General features: G+C 39.5%; 1 protein-coding gene across 1 annotated transcript in view; it reads right to left on the bottom strand.

Moving 5' to 3' along the window:
- Nucleotides 1-23,357, bottom strand: part of PTPRO (protein tyrosine phosphatase receptor type O) — a 154,222-nt gene that overhangs the window by 49,607 nt on the left and 81,258 nt on the right. The window contains 5 exon segments of the mRNA XM_064459078.1: nt 1,234-1,395; nt 2,389-2,835; nt 4,485-4,637; nt 6,597-6,755; nt 15,346-15,619. Coding sequence (XP_064315148.1) covers nt 1,234-1,395; nt 2,389-2,835; nt 4,485-4,637; nt 6,597-6,755; nt 15,346-15,619 — 1,195 coding nt within the window.

Raw genomic sequence — 23,357 nt, 5'->3', positions numbered from 1 at the left:
TAGCAATGCTACATATTTTATTTTATATACTTGTGTACTTATATTTACTTTAATGCTTTCCATATAATGAAGCTGTCTAATAACTATTCCTAAAGAAAACCAGACAGTGAAATTACAAGAGCAGAGACCCATTCTCTAATGTGCTGTTTCCTCTTTTCTCTTTGTTTTCGAAGTACTGTTTCTTTCAACTATAAAGTTGTTAAAAACATAGGCATGATAGTGAAATTCAGTTACATGCAGTCAAGCATTATGATGAATTTAAGCCTAAATAGTTAGTATTTGTAAATGTTATGAGCTACTAAAGAAACAATTGTTATTAGTAATGTACTTAAGTACTGGAGTACATTTCCCTTTAATATGAATATTTCTGCCAGCCTTAGCTACCATGCCTTGTTGCAGGATTCATGATGCAGGGGAGACACTATCCTTTCACATGTAAAATTGTGTAGTGCCACAGGTATTCCCCTGTTCTCATTGTGTGGGCATTTTGTAGGTTCTATCTATTTCCCTTTGTAGCAAAAGGTACAAAGGTGACCACAGGCATCAGAAGGATAATAATCTGAATTCACCAACACCTGTCTCACTTGCTGATCTAATTTTCAGTCATGGTATTAGTTTACACAGTAGTGTATTATTTGTCTTTTACTAAATCTTCAGTTAAGAAACCCTAGGATTCTACAGGGAAATAATAAATTACTTTTCCTCCTCTGAATTTAGCAGACTGAACTATTTCATCTACTGTAATTTGCCTCCTGTTCTCTCAGAGACCATGTAATTTCAGAGTTCAGTGTTTAATTGTGCAATTCCCACACTCTCAGCCTGAGATGCCCTTCATCCCTAACCCATAGGAGCCTCCAGGAGTAAGGAAGTTAAATATTTTCAGGAATGTGTAGAACCACCAATTTAATTCTCAGAATTAAATCCTCTCTTTGAAATATGCAAGAGGGCAAGCTGTTTCAGTGAGGCGCTTATGAACACTGGGCGATGAGTCTATCAGATACCTCACCTGCTTTCAGTTCTTAGCTCTGCCAAGACGGCACAATGAAGGCCCATCCAGGCAGGATATAATATATAACATATTTGCACCATATTTCCTTCTCTGGCACAGGGAATTCCAGAAGACCAGACTCTTCTGATGCTGCAACAGATGCCATAGCTTCCACAGTGGTCAAACTCTGTACATTAAAGTTATATTGGTCTGGGAGAAAAAGACAGATTTGTTGAGATACTTACTGATGTAAAAGCTAAGTGTTTTTGCTGATTGACTTCCCCGAACTTCACAAGAGCCAGAGGAGCTAAAAGTTGTTACAGACAACTTGTATTTTCCTGGTTCTTTCAGTTCAGCAACAAATTTGTGAGTGTCTTCACTTACTGTCAAAAATTCCGTGGAGTTCTCTAAATCAGCAGGGAAAAAAGTGTGGATTAACTGACATTTGAAAGGCTCCAGCCACTGAGAAAATTATTTCTATCAGAAATGCTAATGCTGCTTCTGCTGTGGGATTAAAAGGTATCCAAAAGGACTGGATTTATGCGGGTAGTTTTATTTCTTGCCATCCGCACAAGAGTAATAAATGACTTAGGTTGCAGTATAGGTGTAGAGGAACAATAAAGCCAGGCCAAATTTTCATTCAGTAACAGGGATGATAAAACAGGGTTGCCATGACGGCGTGCATGAAAACCAGCACAGCATGGAAGAAAAGGAGCTTCTGATTTTCTATCTGTTGCCACCTTATTCTGCAAAAAACCTATTTGCCCTCAGTGTGGGAAGGCTTATGAAAACTGCTTGCAGGAAATAAAATTCATCTGGAGAAAACAGATCTTAAACCAAAGAATCTTTAAGCAACATGGCTATTTTACTGTAGCTCCATCACTTGAAAAGTCTCCATGTTCTCCACCACAGCCTTCTATGGCCTAAGGAGTACGTTCAGTAGCTGGACTCTGAGACAACTGTCAATCCAAATGTAGACAGTCTTTTCTGTATGCCCCTTCCAGATGAAGTCTCCCTGAGAACGTTTCTCAGTGGCAGACAAAACTACATGATATAATGTACCTTCTTCATCTCAAATTTCTATCAGCTTGTTTCTCCTTTCTCCAATACTAGAATGGATTTACAATAACTGCAGTGTAAACAGTGCAGCAGTATGTACAGCAGTAGAAATCTTGTTACACAAGAGCATTGCAAACTGCGATTTACTCCTCCTCCCTTACTTCTACGAAGCCCAGCCAGAACTAGATGCTATTCAATGCAAGAAACTTCTCAAGAAAAACAGGAGATCTAACAAAGCCCACTGAAGTAGAGTACTGGGTAATTAATACTTTGTAGAGTAGACAACCCAGCAATGGAATTACAGAAAAGGGGCATGAAAAGGGTTTAAGGCTCCATTTTACCTTCCCTTTCAATATTGATATGGAAACCATCAAATGCAGTAGGTGGCTTTGGTGGTAACCAGGTCAGCACCATTTGTACAGGAAGGAAGGAGGGGGGCTCTGGCGTGAGTTTTCCAGATGTGTTGACTTCATTGGCCTCATAATCACTGGAAACTGCACTGACAAACTCCTCTTCACCCTCTGACGACTCAGCTTCGTTAGACCACCAGTAAGGCTGCAACGTGGTTTCATACTCAGTGCTGTTATAGCGGTAGTCCAGTGAGGCTGCAGATGTGTTTGCTGCTGGAATGTCAGGTAGGTTGTCAGAAAAACGGCTGAGTGTTTCTTTCTTTATGATTTCCTGTGGTCCCATGAATGATTCTTCTGCAAAATTCCCACTGTGCTCTTCCCAGTTGTTTCTGTTGATGGGTACAATCTGAACAGAAATGTTTCGAGGCGGGTAAGGAACTAAAAGAGAAGCAAGGGTTAGGCTTTTAATAGATAAGTTCTGTGCACTTTTACACTGTGTTAACTCCCCAGAGAAATATTCTTTGCAGAAAAACAGTGCATCTAGGGATATTTTGAAATAATTTGTTTTTATTAAGATTCTCCCTTCTCTTACGTATACTTATAGCAGAAGTGATTCTAATGGGATCAATCTGAGCGCAAATTTGCAGAAGAATCACAACTAAAGAATACCAGGAAGAACAGCAGAGGTGAAGCCAAAGTAAATCAGACTTCAGTGCTATTACAGCAGTGAGGCTACTCAAGTATGAATTTTTAAGAGTGGATCTTCATTTATTTTATTGGGTCTTCCAGAAAGACCTTGCTCATGGAAAAAAATACTTCTGTAGAAATGAATTCAAAAACATATGCAAAACTAATATATGACATAGCTCATATTTAAAAGGTATGATCTTCATGTTGCTGTAGGGCTTTTCATATGCTTTTAGCAGCCACCTTTTCACAAGCATTAAACATCAGTTTAAATTTTAATATTTGTGAAAGCTTGATCTTAAGATTTGGGTCTCCAAAAGACAAACTTCTGGCATGCAAAGAAGTTACTTCAACTTATGTCAGGAGGTGAACACACAGCATTTTTTCTGCCTCACTATAGTTGCTTGTCTGTCTGCCCTTACCTATGATAAGTGCAAGTAGACTCTGCAAACAATTTTGACTGGCACCTTTTAAACTGGCACCTTTCAACACACTAATTTGTTCACCTCCCCTGTCTCAGCCACGGCCACTAACACTAAACTAGACACTACAATCTTGTTGCAGTTTGTGCAAAGAATGAGGGACTGGAGGGCAGCAGGAAAGAAAAATGTGATCCTGTTGGTTGTATTCTTATGGCCCAATATCTCCATAACTGTATCTAGGAACCTCAGGACAGAACTCAGCTGGCATCAGTTGGCTTTGCTCTGCCCAAGGCAATGGACCAACATCAGTGTGTTCATCTGAAGATCTGGCCTTTTGATTTTACCACTGGTTCATTTCACTTTGGACCCTGGAAAATGTCTGTGGACTAACAGATTGACAGGAAGGTTTTGGGCACCAACCCAGGACCAAATTAAATTAGTTCTGGACCCTGAACAAATGTGATTTTCAGCCTTTGCAATATTGCTGTCTTGGAAATTAAAAGTTCATGCTTCAGGGCATAAACTGGCTACCAAGTGAGGCGACTGTGACATTCTTCTTCTCCATGATAAAAGACTGCACGATGAGGAAGTCCTTCTCCATCAGTTTAGCTATGATTCACTGCGCAAGGAGACAGACCAATATAGATAGATCAACTGTATGCTCAGTGCAGCTTTTCTTGTGGCTTAAAAATTAATTCCTAGCACAAGTCCCAGGATATCTCATGTGAAGCAGAATTTATTTTCTAAGGAGCAAGCTTTATAACAGAAACAGTCATGCAAATTTCCCTTTGCACTGCATCGTACACACAACCCTATGTACTAGTCACAGCATCCTCCTCTCATGCTCCCGGCCCGCAGCAGGTCCCAGGACCGCTCCCACACAGACTCTCCTCTCTGTGGGATCAATCCCCTCCCCATGGCAGAAAGGAAAGCAGACAGACAGACTTGGAGCAAATGGTACATAATAATTTTCTTCACCTGTTCTGTGCTGTTTGGGCTCATGCTGGACCCCGCTGTATTCCACTAGTGTGCTTTTGTTGAAGGTTGCTTCTGATACCAACTGAAATGTGATGTTACTGTAGCATATACCTGGCAGCCAGTGATTGAAAACTGTTTTACCTTTAAAGAAATCTGCAGCAGGTTTAGAAAGAAAAGAAGAAAAGAAAAAAAGGGGAAAATACATCAAATGTTTGCTTTCAGATAATGGAGCTACACATGCTGAACTGGCAGTGTTTCAGATGTTTAAACATTGCTCCGCCTGGTCTGAGCAACATTTTTCCTGGCTGTCAAAGCCGCTTTGCTACAAAAAAAAAACCCCAACCAATAACCCAGCACAAGAAACATTAACTGCTTTTCACAGGAAAGGGAACTGAATCTGGCAACCTGCTCCATGTGACACTGAGTATCTCAAAAAGCATCTGACAGCTTCTGCAGACCTTTAGTTGCTGCACGCAAAAGCCTCCTTGGTCTTTTGCTGACTGAGGCATAACATTCAGGGTAGATGCTCAAAGGGTCATCCACCATGCAACTGAGTGCAAGCCAGGGTACTGAGAGCCGAGCTCGTGTCCACCATCAGTACACGTGCGGGTGAAGAGAAGTTGCTTAGGGCTATTTGGCTATGCGAAGCATGTGCAAGTGGATTAGTGAATCTCTTGATTCAGGTTGACTTTTTTATTAATCAGCAGCTGCAGCATTACATCCCCTAGAACCACAGCTGTAGAAGACAAAAATTACTGCTGATACTGCATTTGTTCTCTGGAAAGGGGTCACCTATATTTTGTGCTGTGATCCAGAATCACCCTTCCTAACTTCTGGCACTTCACAGCATTGAAAATGTGATTTCAAGCCCCACTCTGTATTGAAGCAAAGATACTCCAAAATTTTCTGACCTTCTGGAGGTGCACATCTCCCTCTGCTGACTTTAGAGAGAGCTTACAGGGACCAGACTTCTACTGAGGGACTCCTAGTTGAGTGCCTAAAATTCAGTCCAGCACCTACTGGATTGCTCAAAGGCATTTTACTGCCACTATGCAATGTTAAACCATTGGGGTTTCAGGGCCTGCAGAGTATGCAGGTGCCTTTCTCACCTCTTAGGATGCTTTCCATAGGACAGTCCCGTTTACATCTTTGAGATAAATGCTATGCTTAAGCTGTACTGCAGGACAAAAGGGAGTTCAGTTTTAAACAAATTTTAAAAAAGCAGATTTGCTCTTGTTACATTGTTTAGATGGTTAGATTGGTTGTTTAAATTGTTCAGACTGACTGTCTAGATTGCCAGATTGATTGCCTTTGATTAGATTCTTTTAAGAAAAATGAAATTTATAATATGCAGCAGGGTTTATTAGCTCAGCGACACTACTGAAAGCTACGGTAATATACAGTACTACGCAGCATAGTACTATCAGCACTGTGTCACTGTATGGTGATACAGAACTACCAGGTTTAAATCCTGCACCAGGAATCAGGTATATTGAATGGGTTTCCCAGCTCTGGGGCATCCCAGAGCTCTCCCATCAGCTATTGACCAAAGAGGAAACCTTCATCAGAGGGAAGGGACGGGAACGCATTTAGCGCTTTCAGCTGACACAGAATGTCATCCAGGGATTTCAACAAGCATATCTAGAAAGCAAAAATGTATCTCTGTCTACTGAGTTTTGGGTTTCTTTTCTGTTTCCTTTTCTTTTGTTTTGGCTTGTACTGCAGCAGGGAAGATTAAAAAAATGGTGGAAAGTTTTTTGGATTTTAGTGTACATGTTTATTTTGAAAGACCAGAAATTGGGGATCCGTTCCCAGGCTGATTTTAGAACTCATTAAAAAAATCCAGACTGCCCAGTCTTCTTCTAAAATCCAAATGAAAGGAAGCATCACTAGAACTAGGATGGGAAGCAGCTTTAAATCCAAAGTGAACCACTAGCTCTATTTGAAGACCAATCCCTTACTTCATGACATAAAAGTGCTTATATAAAAAGATATATTACTAGAAATATAAATCATTATAAACAATACATGCCCAAAGCACACCTAAGACCACTGTTTAAAATGTTTCCAGCAGACTTAGCATTAAGTTTTAGTGGAATAGTTTCCTCCTACCTTTGTACAGCATTGTTCGGTAGTCTTTTCCTTCCCAATAGCTTATATTTACCCTGGTAAAAACATTGTACTTCTCTGGGTACTGAATTTCAAACAACACTCCTGTTTCTGGAGATGGTTTGTAATCATAGATAGAAACACTGCTCACAGGAAGGGGTTCTAAAGGATATACAAATAAAAGGAAAAAAGGAAGAGAGGAGCAGATTAATAGACAAACTAAGTTCTTGACACATGTATAACACCAAAGAAACAAATGGTTTTCCTAGGTATGGCACAGGCACTCTTAAGTCTACCAGGTGATATGTGGAGCTTCACAGATGTCTGGGGCAAAGTTACTTGGGATGTTGTCAAAGCCAAGGTTTGTGTCTCCCCCCCAAAACAATTTATGTCCTTGATACTTACACTTTAACAGAAAAATTTCCGTATTTTCCATAAAAAGTAAGGTTGAAATAGCAGTTATTATTCAAGCACTTACAGTCATCACCCCAGAAATACTTTAATCTTTAATGCTTGCCCATCATGGTGAAGTGCCCAGACAAAAACAACAAACCACTTGAGATTTCTTATAACGTTGGTATAAATCTGAACTTCTAAGATTAGCTGAGAAGCTTATCAATAAAACGGCCAAAGGAAGCTACCTGAATGAAGATTTTCTATTTTGATATGTATTCATTTCTTGATTTCATGCGTAATTACACAGTCCCCATTCCTACCATACCTGAGATGACCACTGTCTTCAACATATTTATCCACACCAAACTTCCACAAAGTATAGCAGTGTCATTACCATTATTTTCCAGATGAAGAACTGAGGTGTGGAGAAGTAAAGCGGTTTACTGGAGGGCACAGGGGAAGTCTGTGCCCAGAAAGGAGGTAAACGTGGAACTGTCTATCTAGTGCTCTGAACTCTGAGCCAGGTGGGCTATAAAAAGTAAGAAAATAGCCTGTGTCCTGTGGTGTGGCATCTAAACCAGTGTAGTTCCATTGAGTGAGGAAAGCTGTGTCAATTCACCGTAGCTGGGAGTCTGGGTTGTTGCTAATAAGAGAGAGACAGTTTTATTCAGCCTTCCTTACTCAGCCACAGAAAAAAAAAAAAATTTAAAAAATTAGCCTTTTGCTTTATGCTCTTCTCATCAAGAAAAAAATGTTAGCAACTCAACTATGCATTGGTTAAGAGGGCCGAGCAGATATTCAACTCAAGGTTATAGTGTTAGTTGAAATTTGTCATACTAACATTTTAATAGAGGTAGTTAATGCACACCACCCTCAGTAATTATGCCTACATCTTTATAAGTATTATTGTGTTGATTTAGTTCCTGCACACTGTAGGGAACATATTGAAAAATTCAGGCTGTTCATTAGCATGGCCTTAGAGGACACATTTGAGTTCAAAGTTCTGCTGCAGTAGGCCCTGGAGAAAAACTAATAAAATATTTTTCCCCAAAGAGCAGAGAGTCTCAATAAGCAAGAGAAAGAGTAGATGAAAGGGAAGAGCAGTATCAGTTTCAAAAGTGGAATTATCGCACGGAAGGTGGACTAGGTTAATCAAAGGTGGAAGAACAAAACTGTAGCGGAAGCAAAAATCAAATCCCAATTAATAGCACAGTATTTTCAACACAGTACTAAGTTTTCAGATGTGATGAGAAGTGGAGAAGGAAAAACAACTAAGAACAAAAGCCACAGATGCAAACAGAATCTCTCCCTGAGTCTTAAGAAGAAGTCATGTTGTCACTTTTAGCTTTGTCAGGGCATGCAAATGCAATTTTGTGGGATTATTAAACTCTTTCTCATGGCAAAGATACTTCATTAGCTTCCGTTAAATATCAGTGTATTTGTAAGTTAACCACTTACAAATAGAAATTCCCAATCTTACAGATACCAACAGGCACTTCAGTGATGGGATCTGTGAAAATTTTGCTGACAATTCATGATAGCCTAGAAATAAATAGAAGTAAAGAAGATCATGGGAAACAAAGCCTACCCTCTACTTTCTGCTGAGGTTTTTCCCATCACTTTTTCTGAAATAAATAGTTGATCTGACTATCCACACGACCAGAGGGTTCATATCACAGCTCATGCAGCACACAATAGTAGTTTAAATGACAATAAGTATCTCTAAATAGCACAACTCTTAGAGGCAGTCATCTTTCATGTTGGCGGGTGTGCCCTGGGCTTTCTTCTGCTATCTCATTCACATCTAAGGTCTCCTTATTTCTGAAAGAATTACTGAAACTTTCTTATGTCAGTGATTAAATTACCCCATTTATTCCTTCCTACAACAAATCAAATAAAGGATGGAAGTTATATTCATTTTTAAACCAAATGATTTTTCCTCCTGATGCTTTGATTTAATTAACCAATAATTGAATTAAGTGGTAATCACCACAGACTCTCTTGTTATCTTCCACTTACTATCCTTTCTTGCTCATGGCTGATGTTAGCAGAGTAGCATGAGTGATATAATCCAATTTAAAGATTCTTCCATTATCTTACTTCCTTCGGCACCAAATCTTCACATCAAAAGCTATTTGCACACTGTGAAATTAAAAGGACGCTCTGCAGATAAAAATCATGTTCTGTTTTTCACTTACTAACTGCTCCTATGATTATTAAACTTAAAGAATACGTAAAATGTCGCTTTTCACTATTTATACTTCAGAGCGTAAACAGTCTGGTCTTTTAAATTTTACTGTTTTCAGTATTTAGGATCCAGCTTTTCACAGATTTCAGTGGTCCTCAAGAAATAGGCCAAATAAAGTGTAATATAATACTTCTGAAAGCTTAGAGTTTTATAAACACCCTGCACTACACTGACATCTGAAGTCATATTACAGAAGGGACAGAGAATTTCAGTGTCCCTCTAATAGCATGTTTAAGGCAATTCTTCATGTACAATCTCTTTATTTTTAGATTTGCAGATTACATTAAATGCATATAGGAAAACTTGCAGGTTCAAGACCTAAATTTGCCTTTTTTCTTAGTGTCTCAGAATTTCCTGCTTCTTAGCAACTGCTTTCCTATTATATCTGTTTATGAGAAACTTAACTTCTGTGTCTGTCCTAAACTCTACAGTATTTTGCATTTTGCACATAGCTTGCATTATACAAATATCAGGATAGCATAATAAACGCTGTTAACTTCTTCCTCAAATGCCCTGGAAAAGTATGGATGCTAAATCCTCCATTAATGCATTCAGTCTGTGCCAGACACATTAATGATTGCCATTCGGGGAGGAGGGGGGGAAAGTGCATAAGTAATACTGGAAAATAAGTACCATATTCCAGTCCAAATAAATTTGGTTTTAATATTTGCAGATCGGGTCACACTACAGATTCAATTAATGACTGAGTACAGTGGTAGCTTAGATGTAGTATTACATGTGGGTGGTTGAAATGGGACTGAGATCAACTCTCTTGCTTCTCACACTCAAACCCAAATGAATGATGATTTAACTTCATATCATGACTTTTATAGAAAAGAAGCCCCATTAGTGGAGTGACCTAACTCCTGTGGGTAATCCCCTTTATTCACAGGAAGGAGTTGTGAACTACATAACTTTCTCCCCAGGAGGACACTATTTCTATATCTATATAGGCTTACTGGGAGTAAGTCATAGCCACGGTAAAGCTTTGAATAGGCTATAAACTTTAGGGATCATTTTATCTCTTGCTAAAAAGCAACCATCTTTGAGATTAATCAGCTGCTGTTTAATACTTTAGGAACATAATGTTCAGTTTTATGATACGTAATAGAGGATACTATGTGCAATTGCTTACGAAAGGGGAATGTAAGTGAACGTGGTACCTGAGCAGTGATAGTATATACTGCAATTTGTAGATGCCCACACAAGATGACAAATAAAAAGACAATACAAACCAAAAAAATAATGTCACAAGAACAAAGGTGTATCTGTTCTTGAATAGATTTATGCCGATACTTCAAATCAGCCTTCCAATGGAAATTATGGCAGGAAGAAATACTCATATGGTTTCAGTTCTTTTCTTTGATTCTGATGGAGGAGTTTTTTCACCCTAAAAAGGGGATAACATGATTTGTTTGCTGGGGAAAGCTGAGCACTAATGGACCTAGATGTTCTTCCCAGTTACGTTTCAAAATTAGGGCTGCCATGGATAAACAGCCTTTTTAAAGATGTGCCATGTCATCCTTCAAGAAAGAAAAGCACGAAGGGCTTAAGTTTTACATTTCATTGGAAAAAACCTCTGAAGCTCCTACTTCAATAGCTTTAATCCATTAATGAGGCAGAGGAAACGATTCGACCTGCTGAATCACTTCCTGCAACATCTGGCACAATGACAACCAAGCATTAGCTACGTCTAATACCCATTACTTTCTGAGAGCTGAAGAAATCAGAGTCCCAGGCAGCAGGCCCGCTGGTCTCTTGAGGAGAATAATTTTTGTAGAAGACACAGAGGCAGAACTCTCCCTAAAGGGAATCTATTTTACAGTGATTTATATAAGGAATCATCAGCTTTTGAAACAATGGGACATTTACCACTCAAAACTCCTAATCACAAGCTAAAATAAAAGTCAGGCAAAGCTGCTCTTAATTACCCTCAGAGATCCTGAGATCCTGAATTCTCCAAGTCCCAGCAGAGAGACATTTTTCCTACAGCACAAAATAGCTTTGCGATGTACTGCTTTCCCCATTCCTTCAAATGTACAAACATGTTTTCCTTCACAACAAAAATTGTCAGTGAATTTTCAAAAAAAAAAAAGGCTATATGGGTATGAGTCACCCTGGGAAGAATAAAACGAGGCCTCAGACTGGGAAAATGGAAAATGAGTGAGAATTTCAGTCACTGATTTTTACCTCTATGCTCTTTATTTCTCTCATAAACTAATTTAAAACCAGTTAGTAATAAGGTGGAACTTTCTTTCAAATACTGGAAAACACTAAATCAATTATATAAATTCTGGAGTTACTTCACTCCCATTGAAAAGCCAGAAGTCCAAGGGCAGAAGAAAGCAGGCCTGAAATAATTGTGATAGATACCAGAACTGCTTCTAATCTTGTCCAGACTTAAAACTGGAAAGAAGGTCATTTTGATAGGCACAAAGCAATTGCACACACAGGAATCTGGCCAGGACAGTGAGATTCACACACCTGTTCTTGTGAAAACCATCACAGGCACCTTTAATAATAAGTGGTCAGGGTTTCAGTTTTTCTCCTTCAGTGACGTACTGAGCCCAATTTGCTGAACACAGCTTTGTTACAGAGTCGGAAGAAATAGTGCTATGTTGTGCTCAAATTCTAGTTTACAGGTTTCCTGTCTGAGAGTTGAATGCGCTCTGTTCATCTCATTCTTCTAACGTCCCAGCTCAGGAAGCAATGCAAGGATGTGGGCTGTGCTCAAGCTGGTAAAACTCTGGGCTCTGAGAAGACATAGTGCAACAAATAGCTCATAGTTTGCATTACCACAATCTGGACTACAGAACCTAAACAAGGAAACTCTATAGTTTGTGGTGTTTTGATTAACATGAGAAAGCCCTGAAATTATTCCAATCGGAGACTGTTCAGTCTTGTAGAGAAGGCCCAAATTAACAATAGAAGCCTCAAATGATAGTGCACCTACATACATACATGTATATTTATATAATGTTAAAATATTTTATATTTCTTATGTACATATTTTTGCACACATATATTTATATGAATTCATATTTAAATATATATAATTACATATGCATATATGAAATGTATAAAAGAATTTTTTTGTTAGCTTTTAAATCATCTTTCTTTTGAGGAATCTTTTCTGGAGAGAAACTTTCAAGTGGTAAAACAAAAGTCTTCTCTGACTTAAGCAGAATGAAGTTTCAACCTGTGAAGGGGCATACCTTTTCCTTGCCAATATGCTGAGAAGCAGCACGTTGCTGAGGGATTTGAATAGGAAAAAGGAAATGTCATCAAGATATGCCATAGGAAAGCAGAGGTCTGTCACGCTCTTGCTGAATTTCTAAGTAGGCAATTTCTTTGAAGGACCTTGCTCTCATTTTGACATGCACAATTTGGATACACACTTCTCTGTGTCAAACTCAGATCTTCAGCATATGGCCAAGCTGAAAGAATACATCTCCCTGCACTGACTCCTTTGTAGACATCAGGAGATCCCAGAAAACTATTGTGAAATATCTAAGTGCAGCCTTGGGAATAACCACAGCAGCATCACTGGCTATCCTGCTTGATTTATCTTGTGGCAGCCTAACGAATGGGGCCAATCTGCAGCTGGTAAAACTCTCCTGATACCAATGAAATTAGAGCAGGAATTAATTTTGTCCTGGAAGCTAGTTGCAACATGACTTTTTTCATGTGTAAGACAGACAGAATAAATTACATACTTATATGTCTTTGCATTGTTAAAATAAACTAAGTTAAATAGGCAGAAGGAACATTTGGCATGAAGAAAAATATGAATCTATCCTAATTATTGTCTGCCAAACAAATCAAGTTAATTAATAGTCAGAAAATTATGTAAAACAGGCAGTGGACAATACCAATAAAAGGAAAAAATGAAAAAAAGAAACCAAAATCCTATTATCATCTAATGCAGTTTTGCAGGAGAAGCCAATGGTCATTACATTAATTTTAAGATCTCCTCCCAAAAGCACTGTACTGAAATATGCTTTAAAAAGCTCAGCCTGCTATACTTGTCTTTTCATTCCAAATTTACTGTCATTCCTGTAGCCTTGCAGGAATGAGCTATGTTAGTAGCTGAGGCTGCTACATGAGAGCTACCACTCATCAGTCTGCCTAACAGAAAATATTAGGAAGGAACCCAGACCCTTTCCCGTGCAAAGCTCACAATTTACAGCATGCTTCCAGTGCTCAGTACAGCATCCTTCAATGCTGCCTGCAAAAAAGACCTTTCTTTTCCATGAACCAGATTGTCCTTCTGTTGAGACAAAACCAGTGAAATTCGCTGTTCCTTTCACGTTATGTGAGTTCTTCAAGCCGCACTGGCTGACCGCCATAACCACTGGTCCTTCCAAGGTCTGGGTGAGCAGCAGAGGCCACAGCAGGAAACCCTGAGACAGTGCCAGCACACCAGCACAAGACAGGTGTTGAAAAGGGGTGGGCTCCTTTCTGTTGGAAAGGACACCGTCAAGCCTTGGAGGACTGAATGCAACGTGGGCTATGCCCCTTGGGGAGCCATCAACCTCACACTCCTTCGGGAACACCTTATGGAAACCCCCTGAGCCAGAAATGGGAAGTCTGGGGCCAGCTTTGATGGGCTGAGCAACGCTGGCACCCTTCTTCCTCCAGAGATCCTCTGCACAGGAACATGTGCTCCACCTGCCATCCTGGATCACACCTTCCCCTGCTACCAGTGACCCTTGTGGGCTCTGGAAATCAAACAGCAATGAGCCATGCTGCACGATCGCAAGTGCAGCATTCAAAACCCACTGGAAGTGCATAGTGAGGCGTTTTTTTCAGTTGTATATGACAACTGATGCTTCCATTATTTTCTTTTAAGAAAACAAGCAAACCATAAAATAGGAAATCAGATTAGAATTATTACTTTGTCTGCAGGGTTAAAGCAGTCAAAGAAAAGGAAATTCAGGCTGCTTATGAACCCTTAAATTGTCTGCTACATATAGATGTTCTTGCACATATGTCTTATGAAAGACTTGTATTACCCAACCCCATGATATTTTTCCCATGGGATCCTTCATGGTTGCCCTTATCAGGGTACAACTTGAGCCCACAAGGGAAAGCTGGAGAATGTATAGATGATGCGAAATCTGGTTACTCTTAAGTTTCAAGCACCTCACTCAGTAACACATGAGGCTACTGTAATATGCTTTGAACGTTATTCCTCATTAACAGAATAATATAAGTACACAAAATCATAACAGTTCCTCATCTGCAAGCCAACTAAAACTGTCTACAGATTCTAAAGTGGCATTTAGCAAAAATAATTGGATAATGGCTTTGCCCAACCAAATAATTTTTTTGTCTGTCTTTTCTTGAATCTGTCTTCCAGATGAAGAAATCATTTTATATTCTACAAACTGTTTTCAGGTTGGCACATGGAAACAGTGCTGGAGCAGCAGCAGAGCCAGAAATATGGCAAGAATTGCAGAGAAATCTGTGGTGCTTCACATATTGAGAGCGCAAACAAAATCACACCTCTCCCCCAGGACCAATGCACGTGGAGGTAGTTAAGAGACAGACTACTACAAATAGGATCTCCATCACAAAAACCTTCAGCAGCACTGGGAGAAACACATGGTAACTACTATCTGCTTTCCAGGTTTAGTACTGCTTCAATATATTATCAACCAAAGAACACTCTTGTAGCATTTAAAACAGAATATGCCTCACCATGTAACAGGAATGCTTACGCTGAAATGTCAGTCAACACTTTTTATGGCTTTCACTAGATTTTTTATACTCCTGGTTCAAAGAGTTTAGGATGAACATCCTTTCCAAATGTTCATCGCTTATTTCAGTATGTTAAACCTCTCCAGTCAGTGTTCAGGAAGTGTCACCTGGGGGAAACCCACAGCCATCCCTTTCTTCTTGCCCAGACCTTGTGAATTTTCACTCACAAGCCTTCTCAACACATATTCCCTACTGTTCTCACACAGGGATTCATCCTACACCCATGGAGGACCTATTCAAGACAAAGACACCCCACCCAACCTTCTCCAGAAGAAGAACATTTGGGGAAAAAATGCACGCACAAAGAGAAGAAACAGAAGGAAAAAAGAATAAGGTATTACTTACTGGTTAACACAGTGATTGATCTTGCTGACTTGGAAACCATATTTGAGTTCACTACCAACAGAGTTACTATGTAATATAGGCCATGGTATTTGGCATTAAAAACCACTGGGGCAGGTAAAGTGCTATTGAATTCTTCGAACTGGAAAAAGTAGTTCTTGGATTCTCCAGCTATCTTCACAACATATACAGAGGATGAGCTCACCACATCAGATGCTTCCAGGGAGACAATGATACAATTGTCTTCTCGGACAGTAACCTGGAAAGGTTCTGCATTCTACAAGACAAGAATAAAGATTTTGCTGAAGTAAATTATTTTCTTTCACTTTTACCCATTTCCCTTGGTATTCAGAGAATGGTCATGTTGTATTTGTGACAAAGTTGTGTTTCATAGTCTGCAAGACAGTTAACATCAAACCCTAGCATTTTTTTTTCAGAATACAATTCACAGTCATCCAAAGTCCACAGGCACCTTATTATCAGGCCAGTCTCTCTGCAGCAGAGGCTGGTTCCTGCCATGTGCTTTCTGATGCTCTGGCTACCCCATCCCTAACAACCCAAAGAACAAAGCCTTTGCCATTCTTTCCTGACAGAAGGTGGAGTAGAGCAGAAGGATGAGATTTAAAAGGGTTTTGGGGGCAAGAGGATTTCCAATAAACCCACAAAGTGTAAGTAATTTAAATCCCCCAAAACACCTGATTAAATCAAGACTCTCTTATCTTGCAGAAACAGGATCATAAATTCTTCAATGCAATATATTCTGAAAGCCTGCAACTGAAGAATAATTTTTGGCACTGGATAAGCTTTTCCAAATATGTCTGTTCCAGCAAGTACCAGGTGATAGCAGTTCTCAGCACTATGTCCATAGCATTGGTTGGCTCTTCTCATTTCCTAAGCCGCACCATTTCATTTTCAATATTTCTTTTATTAGCCCTAGAGAAAAAGGAGCAATTTAACCTTGTTTTCATATATCATGAACATGTTAAGTCATTGCCAGCTGAAAACACTTTCTTTTTTATTAATTGCAAACCAGCTGTCAGCAAGAAGCACTTGTTCTCTACAGGAATTTCAAAACAGATTCATGGTAATTAATGGGAAGGAGAAGTTCAAGCTTTAATCAAGAGTTGCCTTTTTGTTTATCAGGCCATGCTGCTGCCTAGAATTTTTTTTACCCCCAGTGAAAACTGTAATATCTGATATTTTCAATTCCCAACTCCACAGTATCATTTTCTCCTTCATATTTCACAGGCTGAGAGCTCTATCTGGAGGGCAGGCTGGGTAACCATGGCTAGTCTGCAACTTACAACTTACTTATTCAGTCAGGTTGTTCCGGTACCAAAGACACCTCCATCAGAGAGTAACTCTAGCAGCTTGGCTACCTCCTGTCTTCTTGTAATTTTGTTTAGTGGGGATTCTTCCATGAGAAAAATATTTTTTGGATTTATGCTGCAGGAGCCCAGCTCCCTATTTGGAGTTCACACATACGGTGTTGCCAACTCCTCCATTTAAAAAAAAAAACCAAACAACAAACAACCAAAACCAACAACAAAACTGAACCCAAGAACAAAGAATTAGTTCTAGGACTGTAAGATTCTAAATACCAGTAGTTTGCCTTTACATATATTTATGCTTTTATCATCGGACTTTGAGTTTTCAGAGTCTACCTAGGTCATATCACCCTACAGGCAAAACTATAGGCTTGAGAAGAAAGGACCTAAGCAAATTCACTCATCTGGCCTAACATGAGAACAAGGTAACATGTGGATAATAAGTCCAGCCCAGATAGGATAACCAGCCTAGAGAGCTTCAAGCCTGAGATTAAAAACAGAGGCATTGCAACTGCTGCTGATTTAAGATTTGCTTTGCTTAGTCTTTTAAAAAATTACTTTTAAGTTGCTAAAATGATAGAAGTCAATGTTATAAATAGATTAATTTTTTGGTGTGGAATTCTGGGTAATTTCTCACAGATGGCAGAGCGATTCACCAAAAGGCTTACAATGTAAGACAATTATGCAAAAGCCTCCATGTGTTTTCCTTAGCCTCAGCTGAATTCAACAGGCTTATCCCTCAGTAGAACAAAATACCACATTTTAAGTGTTTGTATTTTGCCTTAAATCCTGATCCAGCATTTCAATCCACACAGACTGAAACCTTTCACTGCAGATTATGTTTAGATCTGGTCAAAACCAAGTAAAGGTTCTCTCATCCATCTCCCTCCCCATTCCTCCTGCACTAAGAAAATGTGGAATGATTCCTACTTCAGCTGTCCTGATGTGGGAAGACAGGAGAAGGCAGGCACCCACAGACTGGCTTTCCAGAAGCATGTGCACTATTGTATCACAGAAAGCATGGTTGTCTTCCAAGACCAAGCAAGGAAAGACAGACCTGATTCAGCAAGGTTATTTCTCCATATTAAGCTTGTAGTGCATGTATAATCCTACAGAAGTCAATACGTTTTGACCTTCCATAGACTTGCATTTGGGCACTTCACTAGAGGAAAGAGAACGGTGTTATCTCTAAAATTACTCTAGCCTTCCCTTGGCTTTGCTGCTCAATTACATGGTACTAACTCAGCGTGCCTACCTTTCTATGAAGAGACAGACAAAAGAGCCCAACAAATTTATACGTGCCAACAAACTGTTCAAAGCAAGTTCCTTGTTGGTGGTGGTATTATAAATCATTTGTGATGTTAATCAAGTACAGCTGGAAATTAAGCACATAATTGCAGAGTTATAGACATTTCTAGGATATAATTAGACGCTTTCAGTCTGCTCACATTGGGTGTGATTTTATTCTTTAATTCTTCCATGGGTATTGTATTAATCATGTTGAAGACCGTACTTTTATTTTTCCCCTCGCAATGTGTTCTTGCATTCACAGTAAGTACCATTCAGTGAATGATCCACTAACGTTCAATAGTTCTTATACAATTGGCATAACATGCCTCTGCTAGCTAATTATGTAGAAACCACACAGATATATGTCATTGTTACGTATGGCAACACCTGACTGTGGGAAATAACGGTTTTTGAGTCCATTATCTCCTAAGCATGTGGGGATTGTGAAATGATAGCCTCCCTTCTTTATATGCCTGTGTCCAGATGCTTTCGAACCACTGTTGCCATGATGTACAGGCATTTTCTGAGTGACACCTCTTCAGTAGCGGTGTGGATCATCCATCCCACACCTGCGCCCACCTGCATAATGCATCTCTCCCTTGAGTAGTACCTATGCTTTTCAGTGATTATGTGGCCCTCTTCCACACACCTGAATGTGCCCAGGCTTTTAAACTGCTGCGTGCATGGGACACACAGTTTGTTGGAGGCATCTGTTTACTATCCATTGGCTCCTGAGATAATTTTTATCCTTTCATTTCAGCTCTGAGGTTTGGTTTATAGAACGAAGTGGCAGATAAGGGCTGAATAAAAAGGTTTGGCAATTAACATGTTCATAAGGTTAGATCACTTATCTCCTTTGGGATATGGATTTAACTTTGTCAGTGTTTTAAAAGAACAGACCATTCCGGGCATCCAATTCTTCACGTTGTATGTATGAGGTGAGGATTACAAGCCAGGACCAGGCTTGTGATTTTAGGAAGAAGGCTAGAGACAAACCTGAGTATTTTTTCTAAGCACCGCTGGAAGTGACAAACATGCCCCACTTAAGTCGATCGCAAAGCCAGTGTGTCTTAGGACTGACAGCATCAGTATGGTAAATACACATTTCATTACTTCTGGTCAGCTACCTCCAGGATTTAATTTGCTGGTGTCACAGCTTGAGCGGCTGTTTCATGCCTGTGGGGAAATTTGGCAGGGCTTGTGCATTCAGAACCAAATGATTAGCTCCAACTTCCTTCCTACTTTATTATTACAAGCTCGTGCCACACTAAAGCACTTAGAAAAAAAAAAAGGGGGGGAAGTAAATCCCACAATGTGATGCCTGTTTACAGTCATTTCCAGTGCAGGGATGAGTCACGCTAGTGGAATTTCCAGCCAATAACCAGGTCCCAATTAAAATAAAATGGAGGGGGAGGCAAGGAGATATGCAACCTGTCAAATAAACAATATTCAAAGAGTAATACAAAAACAAATGGTGTGCAGCAGACCTCAGAGTTCTCTTCTCAGAATTCTATATCCCCGTTTTATTTCCTTAAAAGTGTATGAGTTTTACATGAGGAAGAGATCAAAGTTACAAACCAGCTGCTAGCTTAGCTTTTGAATGTCTCGCTCTGAAATGCATTGGGCCAGGACCCAGTTATCCAAAGCGCACGTAGTTACATGTTGTGGTGGTTTAAGCCCCAGTCAGCAACCAAGCCCCACACAGCTGATCGCTCACTCCCCTCCCCAGTGGGATGGGGGAGACAATCAGAAGAGTAACAGCGAGAAAACTTGTGGGCTGAGATAAAGACAGTTTAATAGATAAAGCAAAAGCCCTGCGCACAAGCAAAGCAAAAGAAGGAATTCATTCACTGCTTCCCATAGGCAGGCAGGTGTTCAGCCATCTCCAGGACAGCAGGGCTCCAACATGCGTAACAGTTACTCGGGAAGACAAACTCCATCACTCTGAATATCTCCCCCTTCCTTCTTCTTCCCCAGCTTGATATGATGAACATGACATCATATGGTGTGGGATATCCCTTTGGTCAATTGGGTTCAGCTGTCCTGGCTGTGTGCCCTCCCTGCTTCTTGTGCACCCGGCAGAGCATGGGGAGCTGAAAAAGTCCTTGACTAGTGTGAGTACTACTTAGCAACAACTAAAACATCAGTGTGTTTTCAACACTGTTTTTAGCACAGATCCAAAGCATAGCCCCATACTGGCTACACTGAAGAAAATTAACTCTATCCCAGCTAAAACCAGGACACATGTTCTGCTGACTTTAGGAGGAGCTGTAGACGCTCATCAGCTCTGTAAAATTAAAGTACTGGCAACTGCATCATGCTATCTAATGCTAGACAAGTGGAACTAAGACCCTGAACAAATCTGACTTCTGTCAGCTCTTACAGAGTAAATCCTGAAGTATCTCAGAGATTTCAAAGTGGGCATCTGAAATCCCAAAGCAAGAGTAGATTTTAAAGCTATAAGGATCTACTTCTTAGGGCGAAAGTACCATTATGATCACTGTATAATGGTGGTCAAAAATAACACCAAAGTAAGTACCACAAGACAATACTGAACACTATATCCAGACCTCTTGGATAAAATACTGGCTATTTTTTGTGAGTGATTCCACTATACTCAGATATATTTTGTTCCAGCGGCCAATAATGCTAATTTCATTCTAAATCACATGATGACTCATTCTCACCAAGATTCATTTTACTTAATTTTAGGTACTTAAATGGAATGACTGAGAGTCAGGATGACCTTTTCAGACGGAGTACCTGTGGATTCATCTGAGATCTGAATTACTTTTGAAACTGCACTGAACAGCCAAAGGGTCTGTGCTCCTGGCTTGGCAAAATTCCTGCAGTCCTCTGTCACTGGGTGCAGGGATTCCAAGCCTTATAACAAAGACAGGACTGGCAGATTTCAGATTTCAGGATCGTGGCCTCTGCTTTAGTCTTGCAGTGGTACCTCTACAGGAAGCACATAAGAAATTTCATAAAATAAATAGCATTGTGAAACATGCATAAAAGTCATGGCATAGTATTTTTGCACCAGCTTCCTAATGTATGTTTTTCCTCTGAGGGTAAAAAAATGATACTGAAGAACAATTACAATAAAAATTATAAACATTCATTTTATTCAGAAAATGGAATCTTATCTCCAATAAATATAATATGCATTTATTGGAAATTTATTGTTTGATGTAAGTCACTGCGCAGGGAACAGCGTCAAATTCTGGCCTGTTTAAACCATTTTAGTAACTTACTCTATTTTATAAAACTTTCTCTCTCTCTCTCTGTCTGCAGGCTAGAGACTTCACAGTTTTTGGATGATCCCAACCACATTCCAATAGAAGAAAGAGGGCTCCCTAAAACTCCCTTCTGTTGCAATGTGAAGTCACCACCCAGAACAGGCAACAGACTCTGGTTTCACACAATTTAGCTCTGTTTTGAAGTATGAATTAATACTTAAATCTTTACTTTAGATGACCGTTCAGGTTCCCACCTCGCTGCCATCATTACTGCACCATCTGCCTCAGCCCAACACCATACCTTTCTTATTTTCACAGCTCCCTGCTCATACTCTTCACAGAGTATTTTCTGCTAAACGTTGCAACATCAAACCTTACACTGTTTATGTTCCACATCCACTCTCTTTACTCTTGTTTCAAAGGCTCTCAGTCAAAACCATTTCATACGACTGAAACTGATATGGTTTCACAAAAAAATACAAGCAGTCCCAGAAAAAGCAGTTCTCATTGCCTTGACCTGGGAAAGATCCTCTCTGAGCATAGATAAGGACTGGGTGGAAATTGCGCCACACCGAGGCTTCTTTTGGAATTGTTAGCTATCAATGGTAGATCCTATATTTTTAACAAAAAAAAAACCCCAAACCAGTCATCCTTATAGAATTTAGGGGAGAAAGTACATCCAGAGCTTTCCAAATGTTCCCGTGAATTCCAGAGCAGGCACAGACTTGATGAGTGTGAGCTACAAGAGGAAAGGATTTTTTGAATTGTCTTCAAGAGTGTGAACAAAAACATTAAGAGATTTGTAACAAAAATGTAAAGACTTCTTGAAAATAAGGATATTTTTTCCTGGGGCTTTTGTTTTTATCTACACTTCTTCACATGTTGTGCAGAGAACTTCCCTTAATAAATACTCTTTGGAAAAAATACTCCATGGGAGAAATGGAAACCTATCTTCAAGACTTTCCATGCAAAAAGGAATATTTTAAGAAGTGAAAATATAGCAAAAGCAGCAGTTCGCAATAATTTATGATGTTTGATTCAGGTTAACACCCCATTTCTGGCATTCTGCTCTATGAATAGTGTCCTCAGCGCTGTTGCTATTCTCAGTCTTAAAAGGCTAGTAATAATCTGCTAGTCATATTTCATAAATGAGCTTCGACATTTCTTTGCTCTGGGAGACAGTTTTAAAGGTACAGGTATTTTTTTCCCTCTCTGCACACTGATTCAGAATATGAGGGTGTTTTTTAAGTAAACATGAACGTGGTATGTATAGTCCACCACGTTTTGCTACCATTCTAAAGTTAATAATCTACTTTAGAGCCACTGGAAGGAAAACTTTCTTGACACTTTCATCTGCTATTACAATAGCATTAAGTAAATGCCAGAATACTAAATATGTGAAAAAGAAATGTTTGCATTCAGTAAGGCTAATATCTTCTATGTATCATCTTGTTAGCATATCCAATATTTAATAAATTATTGCTAAATATATACTTCTACCCCATCCTTCGAGTGCAAACTGGAGAGGACAAAACCCAAGCACAGTGATCCAGAGATCTTGATGTTGACAAAGTTTAAAACTAGGTTAGAACTTCACAGATGGAATTTCTCCCTATTATGGATCCTAACTGCACACATACACCCCAAATACGAAAGGAATTGGCTCTTGGGCAGATACAGTTTTGTTTCTCTCTAGTGTAGATTTTTAGCTTCTCTCTAGTACTAAAATTCTGTCTAAAAGGATAATTCTTCTGGAGGAAAATATGAATTTGGTCCCCTTTCCCAACCACTAACATTTTCATCTATCCACTCAGACCTTTTGGAGCCCTTTAATGAAAGTTAAGCTGTGCTTGTGAGTGTACCAAAACACATACACGTGACAGAGGAACCATGTGCTTTAATTAAAATGCATCTTCCCTCTTGAGCCTGTATGTGAATAACAGAAAACAAAAAAGGCCACAGGAAACATATTACATTGCCTCATTAATTCCCTTAACTCTGTCAAACTGGTCCTTGTAATAATCTTCTCTAGTCGATACTTGTTCTCTGTCTTTGGGAGAACAGTTAAAGCAAATTTCTGCCTGAACAAATGTAATATGATCAGAGCTGTACATAGACCAGGTTGGAAGACAAGTTCATGTTAGGCGGCTCCTCTGTT

The sequence above is a fragment of the Phalacrocorax carbo genome, chromosome 1 (assembly GCF_963921805.1).
Source record: "Phalacrocorax carbo chromosome 1, bPhaCar2.1, whole genome shotgun sequence".
NCBI lineage: Eukaryota > Metazoa > Chordata > Aves > Suliformes > Phalacrocoracidae > Phalacrocorax > Phalacrocorax carbo.
Note: the sequence above shows the minus strand (reverse complement) of the source record. Positions and strands in the feature narration are given on the sequence as shown.